Below are 12,614 nucleotides of genomic sequence, written 5' to 3'. Positions count from 1 at the left end.
AAACTATTTATATAACCTGGTATTTACCGCTCAGTTGCTTATGTCAAAGCCTTAATAAACAAATATTAATTCTTTGGTATCAGTGTTAAGTGTCCTCAATAAAGATGATATTTCGCACATCTCAAAGAAAAGACTTGTTTTTAATTCATAAAGTGCAGTACGTGATATTCAATAAATATCAAGAGCTATACTGACATCTAGTCATATTTCATCAATGCCCTGAAGTATGAATGCGCCTAATCGCGAATGTAAAACTGAGATAAAAATCTGGCCCGCGAGGATCAAAAAGCTGGCATATTCCGATTTGATTAAAGCAACCAATCACGCCGCGATCACTAAGAAGTTTATTAGTTTCCTGTTAGATAGATGCGTGACAAAAATAGCGTCAACATTTCACCAAGTACTACAATACTTAAATGACTGTTTTCACCCTTATGGGGACTCGGATATTTGTTTTCCCTAAGAGGGTCGACTCAAATATTACTACTCGGTTTTCCCCTTAAGGGTACTCAAATAGTTGTTTTCCCTTATGGAGACTCAAATAGTTGTGACCCCACGCACGCAGCCACAAGAAAGGAATGTTATTCGATTGAACACTATCTACTTTAGTGATTTGAACCGCACTTGCTAATATAATATTCAAAAGATTACTCAAGAATTAAGGTATTTGTCTTACTATTTCCCATTCTTGTGTGTGTTTTTCCCTCCTTGTTGTACTATTAATTAATACCTACTAAATGTTTAAACCTCTCGTAATCCGAACCGACTGGTCGTTGTTCGGAAGTGGTCGACCATAAGTATCTAGATATCATATGATCTCATCGCTAATCCGAACCGATTGATCATTGTTCGGGAGCGTTCGAAAGGTATTCAGATATTCGCGCATGAACTCCTCGTAATCCGAATCGACTGGTCGTTGGTCGGAAGTGGTCGATATACAGTCAATTCAAAAAACGTTGTCGTCGACCGGCTCAAGCCAACGCGACTGGACCGAAAGAAATATGGGTAAAATGCACTGAAGCGGTTAAATATTCGTTCTGAATTAATTGTTCCCGCTAGTAATAAAGATAATAATGGCGAGAAACAATTCAATCCGTCAAATGCATGTCTTCGGGTTTAGGGAAAGAAAAATAAAGTAGTTATGATTCAGTTCACAATTCCGAAAATATGAAGGCATTAAAAAAACGTCTTCTTCAACACTTCCCGCACGCCTACGAAGGTTCGTGCTGTAAACCAGGCATAATTAGTCAGATAAAATTATGGAGTCAACTCGGCTTCAATGATTACTACCCAGAGTTCCTTTCGGTCCAGTCGCGTAGGCTTGAGTTGGTCGACGACAACGTTTTTTGAATTGACTGTATATCAAATATTGCACTGAAACTCCTTGTAATTCGAATCAATTCTTCCTTATTCGGAAGCAATCAATATGTAGTGTAATGTTAATATAGATTACGTCCAATCACTCCATCGTTACGCAGGGAGTAATTACTCAGCTTTCGACGCCAGAACAAATTCGAATTTCAAGCTAGATTTTCGCAAAGACTGCCGTCCTCTGCGGTATTTATACGGGTATGCTCGCTGCGCTCAACAAATTCTCGTTTCGCTCGAATAAAAAACTTTCGCGGGAAAACGGAGAGGTCGATTTGGGACAAGTCTAATTTCAAGCATATCAACATAATAATTTGCTGTAAAGAAAAACTTTGTTGCAAAAATCAGGAAATGAAAACAAAAAAGGCAATCAGACGTAGCAAGTATTGTAAAGCATAATTCGTAGGAAAAGTGATACAATTGAATGGAAAGTTGGTTCCAGTGGTCCATTTATACTTATAGGTCACGTGTAACGCTACCTACCCCTTCCTTGAACGGGCAAATGTACTTGGAAGGCTTCGATCACCTTGGTTACCTGCTGTATTTAGTGGAATCATATCTCCATGGTTACAATACACTGATTTCAAAAAAATGTCAACTTGAAAACTGTGGCTCCTGTACCAGAATTTAGTCACTATGGTAACGGTTTATTGCCATGGTTACGATGTGATAACCGAAGATGGTGGTTTTATTCGGTGTTCCTGGAAAAACTTCGGCGCCGCCTCAACCAGTCAATCAATTAAGTCGTTATGGTACCAGTTTATTACCATGGTTACGATGTGATAGCTGTAGGTGGTGGTTTGATTCGGTGTTCCTGGAAAAACTTCGGCGCCGCCTCAAGCAGCCAATCATGTGAGACCACAGACACATCCCTCATGTAGCACTTGGACGTATGAATGAGTTCATTGTAGACGACATATGGAGCTTTAGTCATGAACAGCGAAGATGATGGATGGATCCCTACCACCTCATGATGAGTGACAGTCCGATACGTACCATCAAGCTGCAGTTCTGCTGAATTCATGAACAAACCACGTGCTAAACACTGCCGAATACAACCAGTGTCTTTACCACATGATTGTATCTTGATATCCAAACGTGTACAAATCTCTTTCAGCTGCTTGCGAACATCAATGACCATCTTCATGACTTTCATGTTGATGAAATGATCATAACACCAGTTTTTATTCATCCCGGATGATTTGTAAGCCCGGTAGATGTTAAGCAGGGTAACTTGATCGCCTTCAGAGGAAAGGAACTTTTTCCGCACTGCGTTCGCTCGGTCTCGTTGATTGTGGGGTGTATATGTGATTGCATCCGCTGAGAGAAGTGCTACAATAGTAAGGATCTCTTCTGTACAGTTGAGGTTTTCTGATTCTAAAATGACTTTGGATAGCTTGGGTTCAAGGGGAAATGCTGCCATTTTATATCCAACATGAGTAAGCTGGGGAGTACAAAGACAGAAGAGAATGTGGTTAAGAATTATCATCATCACTAACATAATAGATAAACATACGAACCATCTTCATAAAAAAACATAACTCCACAACAAAACAATCGTCATACACTGATCCTTTTACGTCAATATTATCACTTCCATCTTCATCTCCATGCATTATCATCCTCATCACCACTGTCATTAACAAATAAAACAGCTTTTTCCGTGATCCGTTCAGTAATAAAGCGTGCAGGAAGCGACGTAAGCACGAAAGAAGTGTAAGGAGAAACACGTGCCTTAGGCAGGGTGCTTCTCACACTTCTTGAGTGCCATCTTCACACATCAACATACCTCCATACCAAAACAATCATCATACATCCTTTTAGGTCCACATTATTACTTATCATCTCCATGCATTATCGTGTATCCTCGACACCAAGGCCATTAGAGCAGTTTTCGTATTACTGTGAAAAGCTCGCGGCACAAGACGGTCGTGACACGGCAAGGCATACGCTACACCAATCACATTGAACGAGAATTTGCTCTGCATCCAATCAAATGCCCGAAGCACAGCACGATCACGGTGCGGAAACTGTCACGCCAAAGGCACAGCACTGCCAGACCAATAATATTGCTCGACAAAGCAATCAAACCAATTAAGATTCTAGAAAACATCACGGTCACTGCAAGACAAGCATACGGCACAGAGCTTTTCACAGTCATACGAAAACTGCTCTAGACGTTAATAAATGACCACGACACCACCAGTATCATCATTACCAAGACCATCTCTATCATTATTACACTTTCTAAACCACATCGTTAAAAAAAATACCACACCCCTTTGGAATACTACTTGCGCAACAATAAGCAAGAACATTATGCTAAACTACTAGAATCCCTCTGTAATGAAACTATCTAATCTAGGAGCAGTTAGGTCTGAGTAATAAGCCATCGTACCTTATATTGTCCGTCTCTTTTCTCTACCGCTTCAAGTATTTCAAGCTCATTCAACGCCTTTTCGATAGCTCCGTCAGTAGGCTTGTCCATAAAATCAAATTTCAGAATATCATTTATTCCCAGAGCAATCAGCTGCAGCACAACAGAAGAGAGGCTACATCTCTGGATTTCAGGTATCGTCATTTCTTGAAGTTCCTCGAATTGTTCTTCGGTGTACAAGCGATAACAAAAGCCACTGGATTCTCTCCCAGCACGGCCCAGTCTTTGACGCGCTTGTGCCTTGGAGACTGGCTGGACTTTGAGCATGTCTAGTCCTGTCTTTGGATGGAAACCTGGAAGAGAAATTGCTATGGCATTGAAAAAACGACAACGCTAAGAGGCCAACAAAGAGAATGAAATAGAAACCAACCAACATGATAGATATGTCTCCTCTTCCACCAACCCCATCAAAAAGGAATCACTAGAACGGTACAATCTACTCATGAGACAGACAGACATATAGACAGACTGAACCAATATGGTCAATATAAAGAGGAACTTCTTTCCCAATTCAAAGAAAAGATACAACACATTGAAACACTAGGCAAACAAGCTGATAGATAGGATAAAGAACAAACATGGAGCCCATCTATGAGACAGACCTAGGCTGGAAGTAAACCTATTTTAGTCTCATTCCAATCCCATTGAAAAACTCTCAAAACACAAACACAAACACAAAACAAAAACAAAAAGCATAAAGAAAAGAAAGCAAAACCAGACTCGAGTAAATATTTTATACAGACAAGCATACACACAGACAGACAACAACCAAAAAAAAGACAGTTTAAGACTTCAGTGTTCATACGGTCCAAATCAGTCCCCCTACCTCCCCTCCCTGAAAATCTCGGCTAACCCAACAAAGGCAACCCAAACCACTTCATCAGGGATTTGTTTTCAAGTAAGATATAAGACTGAATACAAGAAACGCAAGTACATTGAAATAAAATTTAAAATCTACCTTTAGCTTTCACGTATCCTGTATCAATGACATACTTAACTCCTGGTATCGTAATAGATGTCTCAGCAATGTTAGTAGATAGAATAACCTTACGAGTCCAAGGCATAGCTGGTTGAAACACTTTCATTTGTTGACCCGATGGCAGTGCTGCAAACATAGGGCACACCACTAACTTGGGGCAATCTATGAATAACGATAAAATGATGAGCGTTTCAGTTTACATGGACATCACAAGTAAATAGGATTGCGTTTGATGTGTTGTTCTCTCCCTTGACATTCATCATGTTTTTTAAGACTAATTTTTTAAATATTAACCCTATTCAAAGTCCATTCGATTTAGAAATTATAGCCCTAGGGATTAATGAATAAATGTATAAAGGAACACGTTTCCCTTCCCAATGCGCTTGGCTGTAGTCGCCGTCAAAAAGGCAAAGCGACCCACCCACCCACCCTGGATGAAGAAGGGTTTGAATTCAGAATGTCGTTCACGCGCTAGGGTTTGGGCTTGTCCCAGGCGAGAGCGCTACCCCCATACATTATTTTTTACGTGTTATAAATAACAATACCTAGGGCTGAGTATCATACTGTACCTGGTGGGCAGTGTTGTGCGCAGTCAGCCACTAGTTTTGCCAGCGATTCGATTTCATCTTGTCCTGTTAGAAACACTAATATGTCTCCTCTGTTGGGTAGAAATGGAAAAAAAATGTTTAACATTGATTTGAGTGGAGCGGCGAGGTAAATATTCCCCATATTCATCGAACCTGAGGTTGATATATATATATATGTATCTGTGTGTGTGTGTTTGTGTGTTTGTGTGTGTGTGTGTGTGTGTGTGTGTGTGTGTGTGTATGTGTGTGTGTGTGTGTGTGTATGTGTGTGTATATGAAAAAGACAGGCCCTTAAGGGACTAAATGATATGTAATTGTATGATATAGACACTAGAGTTTTATTGGGAAATATACCATTTTTATTTTTAAATACGAACTACATAAAATAATAACGAGCCAAGCTTATATGAGAGGTCGCTGACATAAAGATTGGACAAAATGCCGGGGACCCAGTATTGAGCTTGGGGAACGCCAAAAGTAAAGTCTATCTTTTGGAGTACATTGGTATCAATCTGAACGAATTGCTTGCGCCCAGTCAAATAGATGGTCTTTGCTTTACGCAAAAACGCATCGTGCATTATAGAGAACAAGAGACAAAGAAAGACAAGAGACAAAGAAAGCGCTTTTGGTTATACCGAACAAATTTTTTTCAATTGATTTCAGACTGAGTATGTCCACGTGATTTAGGCTCAGGTCAAACGTCGAACTTCAAATGAGCCGAACCTAATCGAAACAATGAATAAACAAGGGGGTCGCCTTTGATGCCATTAGGTTCGGCTCATGTTAAGTTCGACGTTTGACCTTAGTCTAAGTTCTGGAAACTTTCCCCTGCTTGGTGGGAAAAGGTCCAGAATTTGTCTGGAAATGGCCAGAGCAAAGTAATATTTGGATAGTTGCAGTGCTGTTGGAATAGCATAAAGTTATTACTTTCGTTCCTTTTGATCTTTTGCAAAGGTTATGTTGACTTCGGTACATTGTTATGTTGCGGAAATTCTGTTGTATCAAGACCTGCTCAAAATGCAAATGCCACAACCACGAAGCAAACTGAGCCAAGGAACAACGTCAATAAATTGTTCAAAATCTAGGTATGTGTTTTCTCACTGTGAACATGACAGTCCAGCCGAGTTTAAAAAAGACATATATGTTTCTGTCAAAAAAAACTGATAAGAAAAAACGAACCATAGAGAACAAAATAACAGAAAAACGCAAAAACTAAAATTGCGTGACGAACCATGCTTCACTTGCTCTCCAAGCGAATTCGAGCTACTAAACTAGAGCTTGTATGTCTTTTTCACAAAGTTTAGGAAGATATTCCTATTCATATTATAAGAATATTTTTTCCCACAGAAAAGACAGAAGCGTAGGAGGAAGACGCAATGTTTAATCGTATGAAAATCCAAATTACTTGACTAGATAAAAAAAAATGTGCAGCCTGAATGTAAAATCACGTTCAATTACTTGAAAATTCAAGCTTTCGAAAAGTTTTCAAAAGGTACTCTCATTTATATTATTCAAAAGTGTACACTTTCAGTCACACAAAAAAAAATCCCGTAGGGGGGGATTATTTATATTTTTTATTTAGATCAATCACTTTATGCGCTTTTGGTTTTCTTGATTATAGACTTATGTATACATTTGCTTTACCCTTTTTTTCTTCTTCTCTTACTGGTATCACAAAACGTAAGGAAATAAATTTCTAAGTAAAAAAGACAGAGAGCATGAAGTCTTCTCTATCTTTAACATGTTCCTGCGGCGGATGTACTTTACTGCAATTTTACAGCAAAAATAGCCAAAGAACGGTCTTCTCGAAGTAAGACGGGGCAAGAAAATTAAAAAAAAATTTGGAACGCTTCACGAATTTTTGCGCTCGGACCACGCTAATCTTCGAACCCAAATGAACCAATCACGTCATTTCATTTTGCCAACATTTCGTCCAATCACGACAATTGCATTTTCCAACATCGGTAACCAAGAGCAACCAGTATAAATAGAGGGTATCCGATTTCATTCCACATCTAAGATCGTTTCTCGATCGAAGAACAAATAGATTTATTTGCTGTTGAAAAAAGCGAAATTTGAGTGAATTATTCTCAGTTTGTACCATTTCACAGAAGAATAATCAATCAGAACGACATTTCGAGCTACTAGGGTTCTTTCGAAACGGTTTTTGACGGCGAAATTCCATCGAACAAAGGCCAGCCTCGCGGTATTCGAAGGTTGGTGTCTTTGCTTGAATTAGATTATATTTCTTGCTTGCTTTCTTGCTCTTTTTTCTTTTTGTTTGTGATTTTTCAGGTAAGATGGCCCGTATGCCGAGATTTAAAACATTCAAGGACGGAACTTTGATCCTGAAGTGCACGGAGAAGGCTCGAGAGGTGAGGAACAAGAGCAAGGATAAGCCAACAGAGAAATGCCTGCCTCCAATTGAGGTAAATCAAACGTCTTTTATTTCTTTTATTTCTAATCTTCTCTGTATCGTTCCAATTTTAGTATATGTGCTGCCGAAGCGAGCACAACCTACATAGTGTGTTCACCCTATTTATACTAGGAAACGAGCCCTTGTCTAAGCATGTGGGAACCAAATGGAGCTTGACAAAGAGGCGCTTAAGCCTTTTGTTTTGCATGTGCAGTGAACCTGTTGACGTCATAAAACATCCGTTAACGACGGCGCATGACCTGACTTTGATGGATGTGTTTGTTACTTCATGTCCCTACTGCGAAGTTCAACTAAATTATGGCATGCGTACTCAAGGATTAATCCAATGGCTTCATCCCTACATGGCTGTTATTGACGGAGGGAAAGTTTCAAATACATATTTCAATGTTCTTGCCAGCACAGAATTTTTGGGAAGGAAGAGAATAAAGGGAGAGTGATCTCTTCCGAAACGTCTGGTAGTACATCTAATTTTGACTCTGTTATCTGGTATCTTTCATATTTATACAGAATTTTTTGTTAAGTTTTCTCTCCGCAAAACTCTACTGGTTTTTCAGGGCAACCTGTAAAAACTGTTTAGTATTTTTAAAAGAAAGTCTTTATAATCAGTCTTGATTATACCTGTCTAACACCCAGGCTGGTTTTTTGTTTGTTTTTTTTTTGTTTTTTTTTTTTTTTGTTTTTTTTTTGTTTTTTTTGTTTTGTTTTTTTTGCATATAGCCATACCTCAAGTGACATAAACCTGTGTGTTATTCATGTTTTAACCAGAGATCGGTTGGCTGGTGAAACAAAGCAACTTGCGACTAGCTTTTGTGAAAATGGTTAGCATATTAACATCACAATGGTCTTGCTAGTAAACATGAAATATCGCTAGAGTGCATACCTTGTATCTGTGAAAAAGTTAACTAAATACACTGTACAAATTAGTGCAAAGTTTTGTAGGTCTACATTCTACTGAGGTCTATTGAACTCACTAATTCATACAAATTTGTGATATTTATTACAGAGATTTTCACGGAAATATGGTATGCACTCTACGCTGAAAAAAAATATAATACATACACGTGCTGAAGCGTGACAAAGGTAAACATCTTTTCTACATGATTCGCTTTCTCGCATAAGAAAATGATCAGAAACGGAAATAAGAAACGCAAGTTCAACGTTTTTGAGCCCGCGGTTAAAAAGTGTCCAGTCATAGTCACGAAAAAAATCCTGTGTCACGCCGAATTTTACATGGATGGTTTTAAGGATTTTACAAGACAAATACCTGCATCTTAAAAGAAAAACAAAAAAGGACACGTGTTACCGTAAAAGATAGAAAAGAGAACACCAATCCATGAAAAAAAGTTATTTCTTAAACCATATGAAATATGAACTAAGAAAAATCTGGGCTCCAGATGGGATTCGCAAATCGTGATCATACAATCCGAAAAAGGATGATATTGAATGATGATTTCATCCTGATTTTGGGGCCGTTTGTACCCGGCTCTGTTTCCCTGGGTAACTGCAAAGCCAAAACGAAGGAACTTAAGAGGATTATGTATTGATCAAGAACATGGAAATAAGAGCAATGATGATATTCAAAAAAGGCGAGTGGAACAATTGCCACCGAGTGAAGCGAGTGAAGACCCTGATCATCATGACCAGCAGATGAGCAAAGATCAACTCCCAAAAAGGAGGAACGTATATTTACTTGCAAATAGCTCAATCTGCTGACAAATCTTACAGTACTGTTCGTATCCAAACAGAAACATTTTCAGAAGAACCTTTGAAGTTTTAAATTCTTGCAAAGATCAAATTTCCAACATGGAGGCTGAAATACGTAAGTTGACCGTAAAACTTGTTGCTGTCAAAAAGGACAATGGAAGATGTTCGTTTCGATATTGAACAGTTTATAAACCCATATTATTGCATTTTTTCGGGTTTTTCAGAATATGAAACACTTATGCTGTGTTTCGATATCCTAAGGGAATCTGCAGAGAACTTGGATCACATGATTCTACAAGGAAGCCCAGAAGGCCAATAAACTTATCCATATTTCGAGAGGTTATAATGATCCTTTGAAACTGAGGCTTCGGCTTTTTAACAAATACTTAGATTATGGCTTTAAGATTTCTCCCACTTGCCGAGGTTTTAAGGACATGGGTCAGGTTTTTAAGAAGTGAACTGGAAGTACTGATCCAATTAACAAGGGATGTTTAATACAGCCTCAGTATACATGTCATCCTTGTTGGAATTTAATTTTATCCAAAAACTGCAATTATAATTGATTGCACAGAGACTTAGATGGAAAGAACCTCTGGCTTACATAATCGGTCAGTTTGCTATACCTCCTACAAATCAAGGACTGCAAGATGGTTTTGGTTGGAATGACCCATTCCCATGAAGAGATGATTTCTCAACTACCTTCAGCAAGGCGATGAGGTCTTAGCAGACAAGGGTTTTTTAATCCAACATGAATTACTGGCCTATTCCCATGAAGAGATGATTTCTCAACTGTACCTTCAGCAAGGAGATGAGGACTTGGCTATCAGGGTTTTTTTTAATCCAACATGAACTGACCTCTGTAGGAATCCCTTTGTAGGGACTGTCTTAACAATGCCAGCATTTTTAAAGACACAAAGCCCAATTTTCTAAGGAAGAAACTGCAAAGTACAAGAAGCTTGTCTACCTTATAGTTCATATAGAGAGATAAGCACATTATTTGGGCGTTAAGTTTTCTATCTCTTTAGCTTTATTTGATACCTTTTCACTTCCATAAGAATGTTATATAACTTGGCATAATTTTTTTCCTCTCTGGTGTAGTGCTGTTACATCATGGGCAGGTATAAAAAAAAACTTTTTTTTCTTCGCATACTCCTGATTTTAGAATTCCATACCTGAAAAGGACATCACATCATCTTTTATTTTTATTTTTGGCACATTCCATTACTTGCCTCTTGTTTGTCCCTAACTTTGCAAAACTTCTCAAGACAGAACAAATAGCATCAACAGGGTCATAGCATGTACCCAATCAATATTGTGCCTGAACATCCAAAAAAGGCTGTTTGCACTACCCAATTCCTTCTTAAGATGATGTAACATAAATATTAGATGTTTTCTTCTTGGAAGGCAATATCTGTAACTTGACAATTTAATGTGTTCTTTCTGCACTGCAAGTCTGAAAACCCTTGAGCTGTTTACCATGTTGAAATAAAGTTCATTGATTGATTGATTGACTGATGTCTTGCTTTATACATGATTATAGCAGTCATAGTTATTATTGCAGTTATAACATGGCCTCAGGTGAAGGATATATTAGAACCTATGATCAAAGGTTTGGTAGTTGACAACTGTCATTTTACTTTCATACAAGAAACCATGTAGGGCCAAATGCTATAAGGAAGTCCATTAAGACTGTTACATGAAGCCTTTGGTTGGGAAAGAGCCTTTTACTTCTGGCTTGACCTCTTTGATGAGACAAACTTCCACCTTTTTCCAAGCTAGCGAATGCCAACATCTGGAACTCTTCTTCCAAGCTAGATGAATTCCACCATTGGTATCTCTCAGATGATTTTTATAGCCAATTCAAATTTTATGTCGGTAATTTTGCTCCAAGGACATTGTCTTTACATAGAAACTGTTTTTTCTGTTATTTCTTAGTCCACCCCATCCCTACTTATTAGCCAAATTGTAGGGTTTTGAAGTGGAATGTGTCCAATGCCCAAACAGCATGCCCTAATTCCCTACTCTTTTCTGGGCAACTACATGACCAATACAAAAATGGGATCTACTGTACAATTCAGACTTGTACTAAGCACAGTAGGGGGTAGGGGGTAGGGGTAGGGTAGTGCTGCCCTAGGGCAGGGAAAGAAGAGTGCACACCGAGTGAGAGAAGTATACTGTAGGTACTTACCCTGGTGGTTGTTCCTGATGCAACTGCATTATCGACACAAGAGCAGCATGAATATAGTCCAGTTGTGGCCCTACAGTGTACATAACAGCTACAGGATGCTGCCTCCCTTCGATGTACAACACCTTTGCATTACTAAAATAGCATGAAAAATGCTCAGCTTCCAGAGTTGCAGACATCACCACAATCTTCAGGGGATACATTTCTTGCTCTTTCCTTTTCTTCTGTGCATTCTTAACAATTCCAAACAGTACATCAGTATGGACAGTCCTTTCATGTGCTTCATCTAATATAACCACAGAATACTTCTTTAATAAAGGGTCTCCTATTGACTCTCTAAGCAGCATACCATCAGTCATATACTTTACTCTAGTTTTAGCTGAAGTAACGTCTTGAAACCTAACATTATAGCCAACCTCTTCTCCAACTTGGACACCCATTTCTTTAGCAACTCTCTGAGCAATACTAATAGCAGCGACTCGTCTCGGCTGAGTACAACATATCATTCCATGTCTAGCGAGTTTTGCTTCGTATAAATACTGAGGTATTTGAGTTGTTTTTCCACTGCCCGTTTCTCCAACGACTACGACATTATCATTGTTTCGTATTTCGGTTATTAAAGCTCTCCTTGCGGTGTAAATAGGAAGTTTTAGCCTTTCTTGTGCGAGGTTGTTTTTAGGTTGTTGTACGTGGTGATGGCCATTTGTTTTCGCGCCATTGGTCACAGACACTGAACGAGAAACAGCTCTCTTTGCTGTGACAAAGGTGCCAGACTCTGAATTAGAACGCTTTACGCCAGGAATTACCATCTTCTTGAAAAAAGACATGATTTCAAAAGAAAAAAAATACAGAGTTTGCGCTTAACTTTCCGCCATGTTTTCTTTCTCACACGTGTTTTTAAAAACTCGCTCATCGGG

The 12,614-nt window shown here is 38.7% G+C and overlaps 1 protein-coding gene, 1 long non-coding RNA gene and 1 other non-coding gene across 3 annotated transcripts; 1 reads left to right on the top strand and 2 right to left on the bottom strand.

Annotated features, from left to right (window-relative positions):
- Nucleotides 1–1,681: 1,681 nt before the first annotated feature.
- Nucleotides 1,682–12,585, bottom strand: LOC116289853 (ATP-dependent RNA helicase DHX33). The gene is made up of 5 exons (XM_031696785.2): nucleotides 11,701–12,585; nucleotides 5,354–5,442; nucleotides 4,764–4,946; nucleotides 3,767–4,098; nucleotides 1,682–2,812 (listed from the first exon to the last, which is right to left on the bottom strand). Exons 1-5 carry the CDS (start codon nucleotides 12,522–12,524, stop codon nucleotides 2,141–2,143), a joined length of 2,100 nt encoding a protein of 699 aa, XP_031552645.2. The 5' UTR covers nucleotides 12,525–12,585; the 3' UTR covers nucleotides 1,682–2,140.
- LOC116289857 (uncharacterized) lies at nucleotides 7,043–8,257 on the top strand. Its single transcript, XR_004196383.2, has 2 exons — nucleotides 7,043–7,800; nucleotides 7,920–8,257. It is a non-coding gene; the product is annotated as an uncharacterized LOC116289857 (long non-coding RNA).
- On the bottom strand, nucleotides 7,832–7,885 carry LOC148909223 (U6 spliceosomal RNA). The gene has a single exon (XR_016120612.1). It is a non-coding gene; the product is annotated as a U6 spliceosomal RNA (small nuclear RNA).
- Nucleotides 12,586–12,614: the final 29 nt, after the last annotated feature.

The sequence above is a fragment of the Actinia tenebrosa genome, unplaced genomic scaffold, assembly GCF_029948245.1.
Source record: "Actinia tenebrosa isolate PJP-AT-01 unplaced genomic scaffold, QUT_ActTen_1.0 PGA_scaffold2__45_contigs__length_23673736, whole genome shotgun sequence".
NCBI lineage: Eukaryota > Metazoa > Cnidaria > Anthozoa > Actiniaria > Actiniidae > Actinia > Actinia tenebrosa.
This window is presented reverse-complemented; position numbering and strand designations above follow the sequence as displayed.

What these genes read in the sequence shown, in the direction of transcription:
- LOC116289853 (XM_031696785.2), bottom strand. Translation starts at nt 12,524, where the DNA reads ATGTCTTTTTTCAAGAAGATGGTAATTCCTGGCGTAAAGCGTTCTAAT. An exon ending in CGCACAACACTGCCCACCAG is followed by an intron (nt 4,947 to 5,353) that starts GTACAGTATGAT and finishes CGTTATTCATAG; the next exon opens with ATTGCCCCAAGTTAGTGGTG. An exon ending in AAAGAGACGGACAATATAAG is followed by an intron (nt 2,813 to 3,766) that starts GTACGATGGCTT and finishes TGTACTCCCCAG; the next exon opens with CTTACTCATGTTGGATATAA.